The sequence below is a fragment of the Meleagris gallopavo genome, chromosome 7 (genome assembly GCF_000146605.3).
Source record: "Meleagris gallopavo isolate NT-WF06-2002-E0010 breed Aviagen turkey brand Nicholas breeding stock chromosome 7, Turkey_5.1, whole genome shotgun sequence".
NCBI classification, from domain to species: Eukaryota; Metazoa; Chordata; class Aves; order Galliformes; family Phasianidae; genus Meleagris; species Meleagris gallopavo.
Window position 1 is genome coordinate 9,900,459 of NC_015017.2, and position 22,001 is coordinate 9,922,459.

The window sequence follows — 22,001 nt, forward strand, 5'->3', positions numbered from 1 at the left end:
GGGGGGTGTCTTTCCTATGAACCAAAGCCAGCCAATGCCCAAAAGATCTCTCCCACATGCATGGAGAAGTGATGGCTTTATGGAACAGCAGCTGCCAAGTCTGTTCCAATATTATAATCACTCTGTTAATCACAAATCCGTATGACATCTGAGCTATATAACTTTTTTTTTTTAAGAAGCTTTAGAAATAAAGACTTTTGCTATTTTGTCTACATGGTATTTTAGTTCAACTGATGAGTCTGCTGTAGTTCCTATATTCATTAATGCAGCCTACATCCCAAACCAAACCCTGCTCTAGAAGCCTTGGTTCCTGTATATTTAGGAGCTGTGTTAATGAGCAGAATGCTGAAAATAAGAATAAATTTTACCCTCTTTTGAAATCATTAAAACACCTAACAAGAAAAATCATTAAAACACCTAACAAGAAAAATGATGCTTAGAGCAGTAACTGGTACCATATTATTCCTGATGAAGACAAACAGAGCTTATTCCTAAGTACAACAAATGCTTTATCAGCTACTCTGGCTCTGATTCAAAGAACAAGTGTGTTGTTCACTTGCCAGGAAAAGTGACAGGATTTGTACAGCCTGCAAGTGCCTAAAAGTTGTATTTATCCTACTGAAACGCAAAGCCGTACGGAACACGAGCCTCTTCTTGGTGGGGTCGGTACAGCTGTTGAGTCAAATGGAAGCAAATGAAACTTGGCTGCCTCTACAGTGGTAGTACAGTCAAGGGGACCCGTTGTATTCAGACCTTTAGGAGTGAAAACAAAGTGATCTGGGTTGAAAACCCATATATACATTGCCTAACAGCTGCATGTCTCTTCAGGCAGGATAGGTGTGCAATCACACTGCAAGGCAACCACCAACGGCCACACCTGCTGTCAGCAAACCATTCCCTGCTAGGTTCTGTCATGTACACATCCTGAAGCAGCTGTACCATGACTGCCATTCATACCTCCGTGGATATTAACTGGAACCAGGAGCCCTAACCAGGGCATTGATCTGCTATTCCTTTTGTGCAGAAGCACTTCTGTAGAAAAACCCACTGCACCTACTGTGGTGCAAACTGGCAGATGGCAGCAGGGAGAGCTCTGAGGAACATTCAATCAATCTGAACTGGAACAGAGACAAAGGCACACATTTCATCACCCTGAGTTTAATACATTGTTTTCACCTATTAAATTAAGCAAGGGCAAGGTACTTCCCCATACTCATAGAAATGGTATTAAATTATGCATTCAGAACTAATTATCTGATATGCAGTTTAAACTCTGTCATTATACATGTTGAATAAGGAGAATGCAAAATGTAGCTCTAGGGCAAACAAGACAGACACAGTACAAGCACGAAAGCCAAACTTCTACAGGACCACAGTGCTGGGCACCTACCCGCAGCATGGGACAGGACAGGCCACAGCCAGGGCTGCTGTTTGCTTGCAGGTATGGTGCCTATCACTGCTCTCAGCAAGCCCTGTACCACCTGGTGTCTCCTCTTCCATTCCCAGCTGGCAGAGTACTTGCTGGAGGGCATAGGCAAGGAGAAGCATTAGCTCCTAGCACAAACACAGCTGTTTCTGCACATCCACACATACAAAACAATTGCTGCTTTTGTTATACCTACAGTGCCAAGTCCGCCTGGTCCTCCACATCCTGCCACTGCTTTTCTTTATTTTATTTTATTATTTTTTTTTTTTTTAAAGTCAAGATTAGAAATCTTGAGAGAAGAGCAATTCTTTTGTAACCTGGAGAAATTTTTCAAGACAAATGGTGAAATCAGGCTTCCTCTGTATTTAACAGCCACAACTGGCAAGGACTAAATGAAAACACAGCAGCACCAGGAAGTCTCTGCAGCTGGGTGGGGATGCAGAGGCATGCCCTCCGCCCCCCCTTTCCTAATTACTGGGGAATTCCCATTCTGAACTGCTCCTGGAAGAAGTCACCACTGCCAGCAGCTCCAATCAGGCTGTCAGTTGCTCCATCCCAATCCTTGTCAACCACCAGCACCTCCCCTCTCCACATATGCAGCCACTACAGGGCCCTGGTGGCTCACCTGTCCCAACAAGGGACAAATGCTTCCCTAGGGGGAGTGCATCCAACAGAAACAAAGTAGTTTCCCTCGTTTACACAAAAGTGCAGGATGGATGCTGTGCAAGCTTCAAAATTAAAATAAGTTGTGCCTTTCAGAAGAGTGAAGGCAAGCTCTAGAACTCACTTCATAAATAGTCTAAGTAACTGTCCAAAAGGACGTTGTACCTCAAAAAGATGCCTTTTGAAGTCATAAACAGGCTTGGAAATGCCCGCTCATTGTCACAATGAACATGCATTTCATTAATAATCTGACCAAAGAGCACGACACCAGAATTGTTTGTTCTATCGTGGTTTATACTGTGCGTCCAAATGGCTACAGACAATAGGATTACAGCAAGACTACATCGTAACAGGCACTGCAGAGATGTATAACTGCCAAGCAGCAAAACTAGCCAAGTTCCATTAGTCACTGACAAAACATCCTGATGCTAAACGCTCTACATTCATCTTTCCCTGAGCTTTTCACTTTGCTGTTTATTATAAACAGAGGTTGGCTCCAGGATCTCAGTAAATTCCCATACATAGCTACATTTTTCAAACTGTCACCTCACAAATGTTCCTCTGTATTCACATTATGCACATTACGAACATTTTTAATTATTCTTCTATGACAACAAATGAGTTCACATGAATTCAGACAGACAGCAGGCATTAGTTCACTAAGAAGCAATAGCTTTTTTTTTTTTTCAGCATGCAAAACTTTCCAGTTAAGAAGCTACCAGAACATCATGCTGCTTCCTGCCTTTTGCAGGAACCCCACCTGGGAAACACTGAACAGCAGCTCTCTGCTGATGGTCTCCATCTGCTTGAAGAAGTAATACTTTGCCATTCTTACAGCTGGAACATTGGCAAGACCATACAACCATCCCTTTCAGTGTACTGAAAGCAGTATTTTTAAAGGATGTTCAAGTGTTAAGCATCCTATAGATCCGCTGCAATTATCTTATGACTCACTTCCCAGTGATGATGTGAATTTTGCACGATTACATTTCTGAACTAGGTAAGAAGGTAAGAAATCTCTGGTTTTCTACCAAGCACTAATCTCAACAGAGGCTTGGGATATTTCCTATTATCTTCCCTTGTCTCCCCACCACATTATTTGTACCACTCTTTTCCTTAGATCTTACATCAGGAAATACCAGCAAGCACTTAATGCTTTTTGTTCCTCTATCTACCCCACTCAGCACTCCTCTGCCTTTCTCACATCTCCTGGCCTACAGTTACAAGGCTTGACTCATCCAGGTTTCCACAAAGTGACTGCAAATTTACGTACGTGTTCTGCAAGCTTTTTTCCACCCCAGCTCATGAATGCTCCCAGCCCATTCTCATTTCTTCAGCTTCTCACATCCACAAAACACTCAGCAATTGCTTATGTAAAAAAGCGTTACATAGGAAAAATATTCCTGAGCTTTAAGGTTGCCAGCGCAGTGAGAAGGAAGCTGGAAAGACCCCATAGGTTAGAACACGTTCAGCACCTGCTCCCTAACAAGAATGAGGACAATACACTGCCATGTAGGGTAATATACTGATCAGCTGGCTCTTCTGCTAACCAGCCTTCAAGAAAGCACTTGGATTCCCCTCATCCACACCACCTTTCATCAGATACATATGCCAATCTTTCTGTACTACTGTTATCAGATTGGCTGATGAAGCCCAGAGAGAGCCAAAAGATAGCTGAGCTGCAAGGTTAAAGGTTAAACTCTAGCCCAGATCTGCCTCCGCACACTTAAAAGGCCTACACCAATCTCAACAGATAGCAACACAAAGTACTCCCTGCAAGAAAAGTTTCCCATCGCTGTTAGGTAGATTAGGCCAAATTCTTCCTTAGGGCAAATCTGATCTGTAAAGTGAAACTGAACAAGAGATTAGTTTATTGTTATGCAATTTTATCATTTTTAGCTACATTTCTGCTTATTCTCTATCAAGACATTGCTCTCCGGTAAAGAAGGCCATGACAGTGGGATGAACATGTAATGATCTACAAACTATCAGTCTGTAAGCTTTCTTGGTGAGAAAGACTGATGTGCCGGTGGCAGCACCATAAAAATTAACAGTGAACTTGCATAGCATGTTTCACAAAACAAGTCATAGTTCTGTGCCGGTGTTTAGAGGCTGATAGGACATTGAACTCTCTCACAGTTTTCTTGCCATTCATATGGAAAGCTCAACAATGCAAATTCAAACTCAGAAAGCTGCATCTTAAATAAGAAGGAAGGTACCACAGTTTCCAAGTCACTCCTTTTTAAGGCCTAACCCAGTTAAGTATTGTGCTCTCGTTATCTCTTAATTCAGTGTGCTGCTGACTGTCCTGAAACTTAGCCTTCCCCAGAAACAGACTCTAGAGTGAGTTGGGAATACATCTTCTGTTTGCTCAGTTCCCCACAGAGACCTAAATTTCTTGACTTTTCAATTAAGATACTAAAACAAGCAAGCAGCAACTTCTTAAGTCACAACCCTGGAAAACCAGCTCACTGTAGGGCATGGGCAAGCAAATCGACCCATACCAAGGCTGTTCTGGTTCACTGTGGTTACCATACTCAGCAAGGCAAAGATAATTTTGAGATAATTATTACATCTTCATGAGTCTTCTTCCAGAATAAAATTCAACATAAGGCCTTTCAATTGCTCCCAGAACAAACACCACAGGGCACAGTCCCACAGTCCTCTGTGGAAACTCCAACTGCAGACCATGGGTGCATTATATCAGTGACTAAACCACTTCACTGGGCTCCGAGGATATCTTTCATACACTAAGTGCCTGCAGAGATCAGTCTGTGCATTCATGATACTAAGGATTTATCTAGGCTGGAGCTTTGATGCGTGTAGTAACAAGCTGTAAAAATATGCCAGCAGAATTAGAGCTGGAGTTGCCAAGTGTCAAAATAGGACAGCATTTAAACATTTGCAAATTTTGCTTAAGATACAGAAGCACTACACAAATATACCACCATTACCATTGCAAAAATAGTTTCTGAATGAAAGCGAGCTTTAAAAATAACTTCATTTTCTCCTGGCATCTTTATGATAATAGATTCTGCTTTTAATTAAAAGTCTCTTGCATGCAAGGCACAAGACGTCACCATCTCCTTACATAATTTAAGCTCTGCCTGCAAATCAAATCAGACCCTCTCACCTCAATCCCTGATAAACCCAAGCGGTTTTTTGCACAGGTCAGCATCCCATGCCAGTCCAGGTGGCCACATTCAGCTCTCAGGTGACAGTAATTTCAAGGCATTCCCTCCAAGAGATCTCTTAAGCAAACTACATCACATCCCTGAGAAACATGAGTAATTGCTCCTACAGGTAAAACAACTGAGCCAATGAGAAATTAATTTATCCAAAGCCATCGGAAATTTGATAGGTACCACCAGATAACTGCTCCTACTATCATTAGAACCAGAGCAGACACTGAAGGAACAGGAATCAATGAAACTATAAGTAAAAGCAAGATTTGTACTGGAAAATAGTACAATTATGTGACAAATGTCAACTCCATAATGAATAACTGCAAAGATGAGAGTACATCTTTCTACTCTACAGCTACAAACACCCTCATCCGTAGGATGCTTCGTGGTGCAGTGTCAACACTTTTCTAAGATGCTTTTATTCCTGTGGTACACAAATACACCAAGTTTTCTCATCTATCTTTTAGTACGTTTGTTTTTTCCTTTTTCTCACATTATCTTCTCAGGTGTCCAACCCAGATCTGCAGTTTGTAAACACTGCAACTAAATCAAGCATTATCTGCCAGGGAATCTCATTAGCTAAGATAGAGAAAGCACTGCTGAAATAGATAAAGATGATTCATTTTATTTTTATTAGACAGAAGGACACAACAAACAGTTGCGAAGATTTAGGATTACATACTCAACCAGAAGTTACAGTAACTCTGAGCATGGCTCTGAAACAACACCTTTAGACAAACAAGATCTTTCTAAGCAAGGTCCTTAGGAAAGCAAGTTACTAACCTGACTTCTCACCTGCTTGGCCTGCCACAACTTCAGTACTGATTGCTTTTTTTTCCAGTCAGGATTCCTATTAACTTTTATCACTTCTTTTCCCAACTTGCTACAGTTTAAAATATCCTATCTTACTACAGGCTCTTGCACTTCCCAGCTGGAAGCACCCAGATGTTTTGCCCAAGCTCACATCCCAAGACAACATCCCAAGCCCTGTGCTGCAGCTACCCCATACTTCCACACACTACAGGCAGTTCCATAAGCAAATTCACACCCAAGGAGCCAGACCTCACTCCCAAATCCATAGGGCTGTGGCAGCAGATAGGATAAGGAGGTATTTTTCCTCCTCCACACAAGAAAGGTAAATTAAAAAAGTAGACCTTAGGGTACAACCAGACTTAGGCTGTGCTCCAATGCCAAGACACATCCATGCTACCCTTCCACCAATTAGCACTACAGAACGTTGCATCTTGTTTTAGCTTTAAGGCATCTCACAACAACGTATTTATGCACAGGCTTGTGCTTTTTCAAAAGACAGACCAAGTAAACTGATTAAATTGTCCAATGGGCAAGTTGGGGCATTCTGTTTGAAGCAGCATTGCTAGTGCTCCCCATCTCACAGTGTTCACTCTCCCTGCGGGGTCTGTGGGAAGCCCAGCAGCAGCCACAGGGCATCACAGGAACAGACAGTACAGCTGAGATAAGGAACACTTGTGCAGACAAAATACTAGGGCAATTGCTCTGGGTAGGGGTACCAATCAAGATGTGCTGATTGGAGACACAGAGTACATCTACAAGCCACATTGCACAGCACTTGCTTTTGTCAGTTCAGATAAATAAGGTTATGCTGAAAATAAGACAACTTGTCTGTTTTTGCCTGTGTCACCGAGGACAATTGTGAAAAATAACTACAGCGATCCAGGTGAAAACTCATCTTTTTAACTTTAGTGCTTATCCTTTTTAGTTTTAAAACTTACATTATTCTTAATAATGAAGACTTGTACATAAGTATCAGAAACATCACTGAAGCCCATGGAGAAGTAATCAGAGGACACTTATGTCTGCAGAAGCAGAACTTCTATAGGAATTTCCTAGGTTATTCATCTACAGTTAATTTATATTCATATTTATTTTCACAAAACATCATGCTGCAGCTACCCCATAATTCCACACACTACAGGCAGCTCCACAAGCATTTCCCAACAGATTTTGCAGCAGCTGCTCCCTAAAGCCAAACAACTGTTACTGTTTTCTTTTAGGAATCAGTATTAAGTAATGCAAAAGTAATTCTACTCTGAGTTTTAGCCCTTGGTTCAGCAAGGACAGCATGCAGAGTGCAGGAGGAAGGAACTAAAGTCTTACACAGAGCAGATGTGCAGCACTACATAGTACTTGTGTAATGCTGTACAATCACCCGTGGTTTAGGTAATCATGAAGTGTTATCTAGAAATATTACATTACTGTCCTCACTCACACCTTACCACGGAAGCTAGCAGAAGAGACTGTGGGAACATAAATAATCTCTTTGAAAAAACACCAGCCATGAAGAGGAGAGTCTGCTCTAAACTCAGCCCAAGAATAATCTCTCTCCTTTTTCTCCTGACCAGGGGCTGCAGTGCTGAGACCTGCCATCCCGGAAGCATGCATGAAGGCCTGCTGCCCTCAGGCATCCACCATGCTAGGGACATGGACCAGAGCACAGGGCTGTGATCCCGCCTGGTGCCCAGAACACAGCCTGCCCCATCCAGGGCGCACACACACACACCTTTGCCTCTCGCCTGGATAGACACCCAGCTAAGCCCAGCCCTGCAGCCCCCACTGAGCTACTAAGGAGTAGAGGAGCCCTTCCCTCCAGCTGTGTGGGGACTGAGGAGCTCCTGGCACCACTGCCCAGTCCTCCTGACACAGCTGTGGACATGCATAGCTGAGAGAAATGCTCAAACAAATGAGCTTCAGCTTGAGGATTACTGCCCTGCTTTCACATCCAGCCTGAAAAGGCCCCCAGACAACAGCCGCATCAGCACTGAATGAAGCCTCATAAACATAACCACTGAATGCTTTTTATAGGCATAATTCCTAGGATCTCTAAAAACAATACATTCTGTCAAAATAGCACCCAAGAGAAACCAGCTCTTCAACCAACCCAACAAAGCCCCGTCAAATACACCACATTCCAGGAAGCACAGCTCAGTATGTTTTTATCTGTTCATCATCAGTCCTCTTACATCTTTTGTTAAAAAACTAACACAGCTCTGCAACAGGGTAAAAATATTCCCCTATAATAAAAGTATGCAGCCAAAAAAGAAAAAAGTTGATTTGTTTTTAATACCATCACACCAAGTTACCTGGTGTCATGTTTTCTGCTTCCTTTTTTCAGTGATCTCCTAGAACTAGGGTCTTTTTTTAGGTCACCTGTAGGGACAAAAACATTTGGACTAATCCAGCTATTAAGGCATTAAAGCAAAATACAGACCATGTTTTGTTCTGAGGCATCCACTTCAGCCTCCAGTATCTGTGCACCACATGGTTTGCTTTTAAATCCTTAATATGAAAATCACCTTGCTCAAGTGAGTGGAATGCCTCACAAGAAATGGATGCTTCCTTTCTCCTGAGGGCATCACGCTTAAGACTAGGGATAAGTTTCATTTTTCATGTCAGTGTAGAATCACACAAACAAACTAAAAGCCTCTCTAAACCAGACAGAAAAATCAATACCGAAGGAAAGCAAGAGGCACACCAAGTTCCTCAGGTGCACAGAACTCTGCACGATTATGATGGCCAAGGACCAAATGACTAGCAAAGTTAAGCCGTATCTTAGTTTATTACCAGCAAAAATAAGCAGGTGTCTCCAAACAATTTTGTTTATGATGCTATACATCTTTCTACAAACTCTCTTCTGGGATGACTGGGATGAAGAGCCTTCACAAGTCAGTGCTTGCTTAAGAAATTAGCCCTTTCACCAGGGCTGTTCCCATTACACCACATCGGTCCCTTCTGTCTGACACCCCTGAGATGCAATGGCCTGTAACAGCTACAGAGTGACTCACTGCTTAGGGACATCTTCAAAGACAGGGTTTTCTCCTTCCTGGAGAAAGAAAGAGTCCACCACAAAACAGTCTCACGAGTACTAACCACTAGGAAAAACAAATATCTTTCTTGCAAATCAAGCTATTTTTTTTTCCCCCTCTAGTCAGGATTATATACGTTTCCTTTAAAGACACGTCAAATAAGGGAGTTGATCTCCACCTTTTGTCTCAGAGCCCTTTCACATCACATGCAACATCTTGATGTAATAGCAAAAAAGTCTTCATATTCTACTAAGAAGAAGGTTTGTGTTCTTCTGTAATTTGTTTCTCTTGTATGTTAACAAATCAGTTTTCAGTAGGCCTACTATGATAAGACTGGCAACTAGCCTTGAAATAATGAGTCAAGCCTCCTATCACTTACCAATACACAACTGCTTTATTCTATTAACCACTTCTTGACATCCAGTAGTTTCTGGATTCCATCTCCCACCTGCATGAAGAAGGCTACCAGCACCAAGGATCAGCTCCCAGCCTGAAAGGCCAGCCAGAGCTCCCACCACCTCACACCCCTCTGAGCAAGAGCTGCCACCTCCCCACTGCACTCCTACCAGCACGCACAGCCTCCTTCTGCCAAGTGCTTCCTTGACACTGAAACCCCATCACCACCAGAGGGTTGCACAGCCATAAAAGCAAGCAGCATGACAGGAAAGCAATTTACCTCTTCCCACTTCTCCCCACTGCCTTGCCAACTGGCACATGCAGTTGTTCTGGAGCAGATGTTGACATACATTCTTCTGAGTTGCTCCCAGACAGCAAGGTCCATGGATTTACAGAAATAACAAGTAACTTGTGACCATTTTGCTCCGTGACCAGCAAGCTGAAATCCTCTCACAAGATGCGAGAGAGGTAACAGGAGTATGGCTGTACAGTCCAACTGCTGCTGCTCTGAAGTGTAAAATTCAATCATCTGTGCATTAGGAAGGGACCCTTACATGCAGAACAGCTTGCACAGCTGTGTTTGCATATGGTTACACATGACTGCTTTTCACCTCAGCATCTCTCCCCTTGCACTTTGGTTTGTACTTCTGGCTCCACTTGCTAAACTGCTTGGAGCATGTATTTTATTATTTCCATAGAATCACAGAATGGTTTGGATCTGAAGGGATCTTAAAGCTCACCAAGTTCCAGCCCCTGCCACAGACACTTCCCACCAGACTGGACTGCCCAAGGCCCCAGTCCCACTTGGCCTTGAACACTGCAAGGAATGGGGCAGCCACAGTGTCTCTGGGCAGCCTGTGCCAGTGCCTCACCACCCTCTGAGTAAAAAATTTCTTCCTGATGTTTAATTTAAGTTGACCCTCTTTTTAGTTTAAAATTCAAATGATTATTGCTTGCAATCCATTCTCTCCTCAGCCTGTATTAGTGCTTGAAATTTTTGAACTAGTTCAAGCTAGAAATAAAAGCTACTTGGTGAATGTTAATGTATTATGATTACAATATTTCTTACCTTGTTTATGTAAACAAAGCTCTTAGTTGCTTTTTACATCACCTTAATTTTGCCTGCACTAAGACAAATGTGATTTGCATTGTTCTGTAACCTGACATTCTCATTACTCACTTGCACTTCTGTATGCAAACTCTATCAACGAAACCTTACACTGGGCTGATGATAGATAGGGGAAGGCAGAAACGGATCTCATTGTTAGTAAGTACATGTCAACAGATTCACTTCCAAATCTCAGGTTTTAAATCCATTAACCAGGTCAATGCAAAGTTTTTTGCATTTGCTTTTAATCAAAAGGACATATATTACCAGTTCCAACCATTTACAGAAATTCAAGTTTATTAAATAATTGCTGTTACCTTTTTTTTAATTATTATTATTTATTATTATTATGAAGGCATGTAAACATAAGAACACACACACACAAAAAAAACAAAACAAAAAAACAAATTGACAAATCTACCAGTGGTTAAGCCATACTATGAATTGTATTTTTGGCTTTTAATACTTCAGAGCATTAAGTTAATGCAGGGTCCCAAGAACAAACTGTCTTCCAGCCTGCCACTGACATCAAATCAATCTCTTAACCAAGGTTATGCTTGCAGACCCTATTTAAGCACTGGAACAACCCAAGTTCCACAGGCCCAGTTTTCCAAGATCTGTTTAAAATTAGCATTATTGTTTCACAGAGCACTGCAGCTAACTTCCCAAGATCTCTGGGCAGAAACTTCTCACCACAAGAGGATTTCAAACCCCCTGAGCAAATGCTGCCTCACACCCTCCTACTCCACAAGGTCCTGCCACACACCCCAGCCCAGGCAGCAGCCACCCAGTTCCAGCACTCAGAAATAACCCCGGACATCCCAGCCTCTTCCAAGTCATTGTCTGCAATCACAGCATGAAACTAACCAACACACCACATGCATGGTTCCATTTCATCTTCATGTTTTTAAACCAAATTTTCGTTAACCCTTGTAGTAGCTGGTGTTTATGTTATTTCTTCAACTGCTCTTAAGTCCAGTCTTCCTAAAAGAAATTGTCAGTGGCTGTAACCCAGCCCGCCCAGTCAAACACTTCTACCTCCTCACATTAACCAGCTCTGCTGAGTGGCACTGAGCCTATTCTCTACAGAGCCTAGGAGGCCTGTAACTCATCCCAGCTCAATCCTGTGTTTACGTAAATAGAGGGCACGCAAAATGGCTTTCAATATGTAAAAGTTACGATGCCTTACAGATACAGCCACTTGTACACTGACACAATCTTCTTGTGTAGGCACATAACTCTGTAAGCACAGATACTCCTGTGCAAATATGCGCAGACAGTTATGGCTTCCCACATGAGGATACAGAAGAAAAATCAGCCCAGCGCTCATTAAACCAGAAACTGCTTTGAAGTACTCCATAAACTCACTTAGCATAATGCAGTTTGCATCCTGACCGGGGCTTCTAGAAAAAACCAGAACATAAACAAATTATAAAGATAATGTTTCTAGAAATAATTGCAAGACTGATGTACTCTGCTTCACACAGCACCAGTATTTTAACTCAATGACTTAGCATCTCATTTTTCCAAAACGTGGCATTTAATTAACATCATTTCCATGCATCATTTCCTCTTGCTGTCACATCAGAAAGCACAAGGTACCTTTCATCTCTGGGAGTGTAGGTGTCTGCATATGCATCCTACAGAGTAGTTTGCACACATTAGCAGGTAACCTGAGAAAGGAATCTAAGCCACTGCTCTCACTGCAATTACTGCACTTTGGCAAGGTGTGTTTGGGACAGAGACTGGACCCAGCACAGCTGAGCTGCTTGTGGTCAGTAAGCACCCACCACAAGGAAGGTGTCCTTCCCGCACTCCCTCAGCCTGAAACAAGGAAACACAAGGAAGGATCTGCCAAAATCTGCCCTGAGATGAACACTTCACAAAGCTGTTCCAGGACTCAGCCTTGATGGCTGCCCCTTAAGAAAGGTTCTCCTCTGGGCACTGTTTGGAGCTGATAGCACAGCCCCATGGTATGGCTGCACAACCTGCTGCTATGTAAGCTCACGGATAGGGTTGCATGATACCTTTAATGGTCATTTGTAGTCTAAAAAATTTTTAAAGGCAGCTAGAAGGAGCAACAGACACCTTTCTGTTAGTTTTACAGAGACTCAAAAATAAATATAGTAAATAATGTCATATTTCAGACCCATCTTTTGCATTAACTAAGCAGCCAGACTCCTTTTTTTGACCTAGAAAACTTCGAGCCTCTCTACCGCACTCCAAAATAGCAAGGGGTGCACAATTAATTTGCTCCTGTTGTTTCCACAGTGGCAAGCAGCCCACAGCCACTGCTATCATTACTTAAATCTGTGCCTTCTGATACTTCTCACTTTCCAGCCTCATCTATTATTTCCCTTCTTTCTTGGAGGAGCACACGATTTCCCTGGCATGCTAGAGTAAAGATAAAAAGCAGTGTGTATTTAATGAGTCAAACTGTGTCCATTTTATTTACTTAAAGCAGTCTCTCTGAATTCACCAACTGTATTTGTGTTAGTGCTCCTCATCTGGCCTAGCTAGATGCTTCACAAAAGAATCATCATAAATAATAGATATTTCATGAGAAAACATACACTTTGGGAGCTATTCTGTTCATCGAGATCTGTTCCCTTCATCTTTATTACTAAGAACATTTGTAAACAACAGGATCATTTCTTTAGTGAATGTGTGCTATTAAAAGCTACTTCCCCAGTGACCCAAATGGCATTTCCTTCAGTCAAGTTGACTTCGATACAACTATTGTGCAAAGCAGACAGGACTTGACCACTGCCTATGATTTGGGGCATCGCATCCCAGAAGGCTGCTTGTGATACTTGGGTGATCTCACACACTAAGGTAGATGATGTGAGATCACAGTAGTTTGAACAGTAATATGCTAAAGAAACTAAGTTCCTGCTCTCATGGATGATGCTCAAGAAGAGTCAGGAGAGAATAGCAGAGAAGGCATAAGACCTTTTCCTTGCAAAAATGTTCCTACCACATTTCAGTCTGTTTTCTGTCAGTAAATTTCTCCCCAAACTGTTTTCTTCCCACTGCATTAAATAGTCATAGCTCTATTTCACTAGAAGAACACTAGAAGCTACTTTTCTGTACATTTATAAGGAAAACTGGAGAGGGACTTCTTAGAAGGGCATGTAGTGACAGGATTAAGGGAAACAGCTTCTAACAGGAAGAGGGTAGATTTAGACTAGATACAAGGAAGAGATTCTGTAATGCGAGGGTGGTGAGATACTGGAATGGGTTGAAGGTGATCAGTCCCTGTAGACATTCAAGGCTAGGCTGGATGGGCTTTGAGCAACCTGGTCTAAAGAGGGGTTTTCCTGCCTATAGCAGGGGATTGGAACTAGGTGATCTTCAAGATTCCTTCCAACCCAAACCATTCTACAATTATTCCCAAATTCCAGGACTGGTGAGCAGCCACCAGCCAGGACTGGTGCTGCAGAGCTGGTCCTTCCTGGCACATACAGTGAAGAAGTAAAACTGCCAGTGAGACCAACTGCACAAGCTGGCAAGTCTACAATCTCTTAAAGGGCATTGCAAAAACCAGGTTTTTCACTGAACCCTCCTGTCATTGTGTCTTGCACAGACACGTGGCTTTACAAGTGAATCCTGACCATTTTTTTAGATACCTTTTTTCAAAAGATTATGTACATGCAACAGCTGCAATCTGCTACTAGCTCACACTGCAGCAGTGGACATACTTGGGTGATATCCCTATGTTTCCTTTACATTTGTACAGCTGGTGATCACTAACTCTAATGCTTATGAAGCAATTAACCATGGAGGAGTCAGTGCTGCCCTCCTCTATTCAGCCATAAATCACAGCGGTTCTACAGTCACAGATATGTTGTAACACCACATCTTGTCAATGCTGGACTCCCCACCTATATGCACTTCAGGAAGGCTTACTTTATTATTTTAGCAAATACTGGAAAATAGCCCACTGTTGCATTAAGTTACGCACACAACATGGAATAAGCTCCTTAACATGCTGCCCTTGCACAGCTGATTCATTCAGAAATAACCTAAAGACTCAAATGGGCTCTTGTCACATGAACAGGCTAATTCCTCAAGAAGTGACAGCAAATCCACTAAGCAGCACAACTTTCCTGCTCAGCCTTCCTGCAAAGCAATGAATTGGCTAATCCCTTTAAGACTGTCTACCACATGTGGAGCAGCATATCAGTGCCACTGCAATTAAAAATGCTATCAACCACTAAATATTGGTTGCTTTACTTATGACAGTTGTTTTCATGTGCATGATGCACAAAATAGGCCTTGATCAGTATAGGCTTTAAAATGTTTTCAAGTTTTATTTTAACTGTGGCATTTGACATTTACTCTAGAGGCTTTTTTTCCTGGTAGTTAAAACACTTGCAATTTAATTTGCTAAATTTATGAACTATGTCAAAAACAACTATTTAGGGCATATTTTACCTTAGTACCTTAATTGGGGCACATTTCTTCTGAGGACTACTGCACTGACACAACCTAGCTGAAAATGTACCACCATTCTACCTTCTCTCAGAGGTTTCCTGCAATCTACTCTGCTAACTACTGGCACAGAGAAGGCTCCTTCATTCACAGGAAGAAACACCTCCTGCACAGGAATCCCCACAGTGATGGGGCTGGGCCTTGGCAGGGCTGCCAGGTGCCAGCTCCCTCCCTGAGGAGCCGAGTTCAGCTGGAGCCATTGTGAAGTCCCCAGATACCGGGGCAGCAGGACATGCTGCTTCCTGCAGGCACGCACAGAGACACTGACAGAGGCCCCTAATGAGGGGAGGATAACGAGGAAGGGCTGAGAGACAAAAGCAATGGTGCGCTTCCAGGAGTCCCAATTATCTTGCAGAGTAAGCTGGCTACATCTATTCCAGCTCCTTTTAAGGTATTCTACAAGCTAACAGATTCCAAAAACAGAAAATAAACTGGAAATAAGCAGAACACAAAATATGATGCAATTAGTGGGAAATTACTAACTTACTGACTTGAATTCCCTTTATGTCTTATAAGGATTACTGATAACACTTTTGAAGTCTCAAAGAACAGACAGATATTTGACTCAGAAAGCACGTACTTCCTTGGACAGAAAAAAAGTACCTTATTACTTTCTCATTATCCATCCACTTCTTTTTTTTCCCCTATGTTAGTAAGACAGGGAGGAAAAACAGCTGTCTGACAATTCATTTGCTCCAGTTTATTGATTTCTCATATGAAGCCATGCTCCCTGGACTATGATGTCATTTATTTCCATAGCAACTGTGTAACATCAGAAGACTGTATCTAACAGGTGGAGGAAAACCTTAAGACAGCAACAATGTCTCAAACTCCTGCAAATCTCCCTATACCAGAAAAGAGCATTGTGAGGATTCTGAAAGCTTGCTCTCTATGAGTCTGTAAAAGACTGAGTAATGCAGGTATCCTTAACCATAGTTCACTGGCAGTGGTCAAACCTCTTTCAGATATGTAAAGTCTCCTCTGCAAAGCACTATTCCATACCTGCCTTGTGCAGAGCAGCATCAGAAAGATGCTGCTTTTCACCAGCCCATTCCAGCCCCCAGACAAAGTCTCCCACTCCAAAAAAACGCAGCGCATACAAAGTTGCTAATGATCCCAGGAAGGTTAGCAGCATTTAAGTTTCCAATCCTTCAGAAGAGGTGTCATCGAAGTCCAAGGACAGAATTACTTGAGAAATCAATTACTAATTACATTCATTACCATAATATATCTGAGAGGTTCAGTTCTGGCTCCTCTTCAGCAGGAACAAAGTTGTGAGCTGCATTTGATCTTTTCTCCACCTAGCTGGCCCTCTTCTCTCCAGAGGGCACAGCAGCTCAAGCCAAAATTGCAGGAAAATGACCCAGCCAGAGCCCTCCTCAGCCACAGATAGCAGAATGCTGGCATCAGGGCAAGGGACATCCCCTGAGGTCAGACCAATAGGCTAATCTGACTCTGCCTCTCATGTCCATGGGAATAAGCAGAATGGACACAAAGTTGGCAAATGGACACAAAGGTGTTCAGAGATTCTCAGCTGCTGTGTTAGCATCACCGGGTTGTATATAAATCTGCTTTCTCTTTGTTTCCCAACTGATGTACACAGGATTTATTACACCCATACAGATGAGCAAATGAGATAAGCTCTTCCTAGCATCAGTAACTATCAACAGAGAAACTCTACTTCCATCATGCTAAAACACTTATCTATGGTGATTAAGTATTCCAGACTGATTTCTGCTTTGTATAAAAAGAGCAAAGGTGAAGTAAGCCTCTTTACACAGTAAACAAAATCAAGAAAAAATATAAATGATTTGCTTCTTCCGTGAAACTATCTAAGAGATAAATATCTCAGAAGGGATTCACCTAATGAACCTCCCATAAAACAGAAGCACAAAATGGTAAATGGCTCCTACTCAGCAGGTTGCTAAAACTGCTGTGTGATCAAGTTCATCTTAGCAAAGCATTAACCCGGACTTGTGCTTAGAACAAAGAAAATTTCAACAAGCTGGTCATCTATATTCTTGGCTAGCAGGAAAAGAAACAAAGTAGGGATGTTTTAGGTAAACTAAATACTTCAATTATTCATTAGCTTGACTGCTTAATCTGTAGTTCACTGCAAGTATTACTTTTCTTAAGTAGCCTCAGAACTCATAGAGACGAACAGCAACAACCGTCAAGGCAAAGACATTTTTCCTATTTTTTTCCTATTCCTACCACACCAAGCTGCACATAAAGCTTTCTTTTGATGTGTGATTGTGTTCCCTTGGAGGAAACACAGCATAAATTCTGATTATTATTCTTGCTGCCAATAACCAGTATTTTCTATTTTTATCATCTCTGCATCCTTCAGAGACCCACCTCTACTTTACAGTTCCACTGCCTATCATTCTCTGGTCTCTCCATCATCTGCAACCTGTTGCCACAATGATTTGATTTACTTGGCTAGCAATGCCCCTTCCTGCACCCCTCTATCTCTGCTTAAATGTAAACTCTATTGGCAGCTAGAGAGACTTGACCAGCAGCTCCCCACGTCTCCCTCGCAGTTAGTGCTGGGTACAGCCTCACGAAGGCATACACAAAGAGCTGATACTGCTGACCATGCCCCAGTGGCAGGCAGCCTCACAGCAGTGCTCTGCATATTACCACATGCTCAGTTGCTCCCCGAAGCAACGTGAGCGTTTCTTGGCCAATGGTTCCCACGGGACACATCGGAGAAAAGGCAACAAATTTAAACAAAAGTAGATACTATAAAACCCCATTCTTCCTGCAGAAGGGTGTATAATCCAATAAATAAACCTCTGGATCCTTTCAATGAGTACTACCTAGATGTAAACAAAGTTGTCTGGCTGGTGGCTTTCTTTTTTTGGTTCATTTCCTATTAGCCCTATTGACTTAAAGCAAATTCCTGCTAAGTCCTCGCTGCTCAGGCTGTCACTCAGCATGGACCTTACCTATGTGTTAGACACCTCAGGAACCTCTCAGTCACAGCACAACTACTTATATGTTCCTCCAAATGCATGTTGGGGTCCCCAGCCCAAACCAGCCTTCATTGTGAAAACTTGTTCCGCGCTAAGAAATCATTATCTAACAAACTACTTCACATGCAATACCAGAAATTAACTTCAACTAATTTTTGCTTGTAATTCCATTTAATGTAATGGCAAGGTAAGAACATGCTACTTTTTCCAGCTAATCATCCTCTCTTACATATTGCAAGTATTAAAAAAAAATGAAGATCTTCATTAAAACCCAGTCTTGCATTGATAAATATTGCTGTAATACCATCCAACCAGATATTCCAAGAACATAATTTTTCAGCTGGTAAGGCCATGCAGATACTACCTAGAAGAAGTAAGTGGAAAATTTCAAAAGCATTTTCAGTTCCCTACTTGGACTTACCACATGGAAGATTATTTCCATTTGTGCAATGAGCTACAATCCTAAGAATATTTCCCCTATTGTTTTCAGCAGGCCACAGTAAGGTCTTTGTTCATATAAAAATCAGAAACAAAGCAAGTTGAAACAAAACCATTTATGCCTAGTTTTTCTTCTTTTCTTTTGTGATCAGAAGAGCCATACATGACAGACAGCTACCAGCCTCTTGAAATCAAATCAGCTCCTTTCAAAGACCATTTGTATTTTGTAAACCAATTAAACCGCATGAATAGTACAGGCATGAATAGGCTTTTGTTTTATTTAAATTAAGATATTTTTGATTGGTTAAGATGCAAGTAGATATGACAAAAAAAGTAAGACAATTACAATGGAAAATTATGGAGCAGGGGGAAATTTAACTACATGCCTGCTTGATTTCAAGTTTTGGCCCTTTTTATATTGCTTCCAATTTAAAGATTCACAACAAAGATTCTCTTTGTTACCCAAGTATGGTCACGAAAATAAGTTGGTGGAAATGGTCCTCACACGGCTTTCCATTTCAGTTGCACACTCTTTGGATCCTTTTATTTCTATGAAATTGCATGAGTGATTCCAAGTAACCAGTTGTGACCTAACAGACTTCCTTTTAATAAAGACTGCATCAAAACCTGTGCCCTCCCACAAAAGAAAAGTCCTGAAGAATTTAACAGTGCATGATAGCCCTTCTATATAATGTTTCAAGAAATTCTAAGCCCCCCAGCAGAGCTCTACAACATTGTGCTCAATGACTGAAAGAGCAAAACTCCACAGCAGTTTCTGGGAGTTTTTAAAGCAGTTCTTTTCAGCTCTGTTTCCCATAAGCCAAATTCTTCCACTACTTTTGCATCAGAACTTCCTACTGACTCAAGCAAGGGGCTCTGCTCATAGTCATGCTGCAGTACAACCACAGGGAGCTCGGTACCTCCATCCCAACCACCTCCCGAGGGCAATACCCCAGCCTTCTCCAGCACCACCCACTAATTTCACTTCTCTTGAGTTCACTGGTACTTTGATGGAACAAAAAGATAAAAGAGGAAAAAAAATTCCAAGAGGCAAACTTACAAAAACGTTCACATGACACAAGCCTTCCTGCCTTCTAAAAACATATTCAGGAGAAGGAAAGCAGTTTAGAACTCTAGAGTACAAGACTTGAACAAAGACTTCAGTCTTCTTGCTCTAATCATATTCCCATGCAACAGATGTTTCTTATTTTTACTGAGAGCTGCACAATGGGCACAACAATGGAAAAAAAGGCACTGACATGGGTCCTCACCAACTTCTAGGTGAGAACTCACCATAACGAAATGCACATGACCAGAGCTGAGCCCTACAGGGCAAATAAGAATAAACTTTAAGAGCATGACTCAGAATAACAACCTAGCATGACAAAATACCAAAACCTGCCCCTTGCTTTCAGCAAGCAAAACCGGACCTTAGATTTTAGGATTATCTGTTTTTATCCTGCAATCCTTTTTAATGCAATCCATTGGGCCTTTGTGGTCCCAGCTGCCCAGTGATCTACAGGGATCCTCATAAATGGCAGCTCTATGCTGGCAGGTAAGCTGCCAGAAGATCTAGTCAGTGCTGTATAAAATTTAAATAACTGAAGGTCACATCCAGCCCTGATGGCTGCCCTATCTGCTGCCAGTTATGGGACACAGGCTAAAGAAGCTAACATTGCAAGGTGACAGCACCGCCTATGAAGTAACTTCCAATGTCATCAAATCCTAAAAAGGGACACAGCAACACCGCATGCTGTTACCTGAAGAATACTCACAGAGGTTCTGACACCACTTTTTTCTCCCCAAGCGGGAGAATTAAACTGACTGCATGGACAATGACTTAAAGCAAAGAAAGCAAATGAGCCAACTGCTGCATTCAGCATAATTTTTGCAAGACTGTCTTAAAGCAGTGTTCAGCTTACTCACCAGATTGTCTGCATGTGCTCCTACTTGCAGCACAGGGCCAAAGAGCTGAGCAGGCCAAGCGCCTCCTCTCCAAGCACATCAGCCTCTTCAACACAGACAAATGTTCATCAGAGCCAAGGGCTGCCTTCTGATATACTGCGGGCATAGGCCAGCAAGGGTCAGACAAATTCCTGCTGCTGCTGAAATGGCCAAGTCAGCTGGAAACTGGGGGGGAGGGGACACAAAACTGGTCTGATTGAGAGTTCTGCAGTGGTTGCAGGTGACCCATTTGCACAGTGTTTGAGTCCAGCTGGCAGTGAAGACAGCCCTGGTGTGCCACTTTCTCATTCCTACAGGGACAGCTTCCAGAGAGGAATTACACTTGAAATAAATAAAATCAAAGGAAAAGTGAGAGCACTGCAAAACTATCTAGCTGGTTGGCCTGCACAGTGCAGTAGCTTTGTAATAGCTCTTGCAGAGTAATAAATGTGCTTCAACTAATACCAACAAACCTCGGAATATATTACAGCACATTCAGAGGGAACCAAAGCTAGCATAAAGGATTTGGATTTAGACAGCCACCTTTAAAGCTGAAACAGCTGAGGATTTGGTCCAGTAAACAAATGAAATACAACAGAATCCATCATATTGGGCTTCACAACAGATGTTTCTGGGGTGGAATAACTGTAGTTTGTTTTTCTTTTTCAAGTTCAGTCAGGCAAAACAAATCTATTGGCTATAATGGGATAAACTCAAGGCCGCAATGAGGTGTTACACCAGAAAAGCTGCAGCTGGTTAACAAGAGTGTTCAGAAACTACTCGGCAGGCAGCTCTCCATTACACGACCTGCTGACAGCAGCTGACTACTAACTTTGTGCTCAAAACAAGAAATTGTACACTCATGCAGGAGATACTATGAGTTCTTGAATGAGTTCCTTGGATTCCCTCAGTCCCTCTGAGGGAACTCGCACCATCCCAGCTTTCCCCAGGCAAGAACATTCAGGTGGTAATCACAGAATCACAGAATTGTAGGGGTTGGAAGGGACCTCTAGAGATCATCGAGACCAACCCCCCTGCCAAAGCAGGTTCCCTACACCAGGTCGCACAGGTAGGCATCCAGGCGAGACTTGAATATCTCCAGAGAAGGAGACTCCACAACCTCCCTGGGCAGCCTGTTCCAGTGCTCCGTCACCCTCACCGTGAAGAAGTTCTTACGCACATTCGTGCGAAACTTCCTATGCTGCAGCTTATGTCCGTTTCCCCTCGTCCTGTCTCCACGTACCACTGAAAAGAGACTGGCCTCACCACTATGGCCGCCACACCTCAGATATTTATAAACCTGGATCAGGTCCCCTCTCAGTCTTCTTTTCTCAAGGCTAAACAGACCCAGTTCACTTAGCCTTTCTTCATAGGGGAGATGCTCCAGGCCCTTCACCATCTTTGTGGCCCTCTGCTGGACTCTTTCTAAGAGATGTGCAAGGTGGGAGGCTACCAGTGGCATTCCTCAGGCAGCATCCACCCTCAGTCTAGTCATGTTGCACCAGGCCCAGGTGCTGACCAATATCA

The 22,001-nt window shown here is 42.5% G+C and overlaps 1 protein-coding gene across 1 annotated transcript in view; it reads right to left on the minus strand.

Moving 5' to 3' along the window:
• PLCL1 (phospholipase C like 1 (inactive)) overlaps positions 1-9,912 on the minus strand; it is an 88,851-nt gene extending 78,939 nt beyond the window's left edge. The window contains exon 1 of the mRNA XM_010713408.2: positions 9,793-9,912. Within this exon, the coding sequence (XP_010711710.1) occupies positions 9,793-9,897 (105 nt within the window). The 5' untranslated portion in view covers positions 9,898-9,912. The remainder of the gene's footprint in view (positions 1-9,792) is intronic.
• Between the last annotated feature and the right edge of the window lie 12,089 nt (positions 9,913-22,001).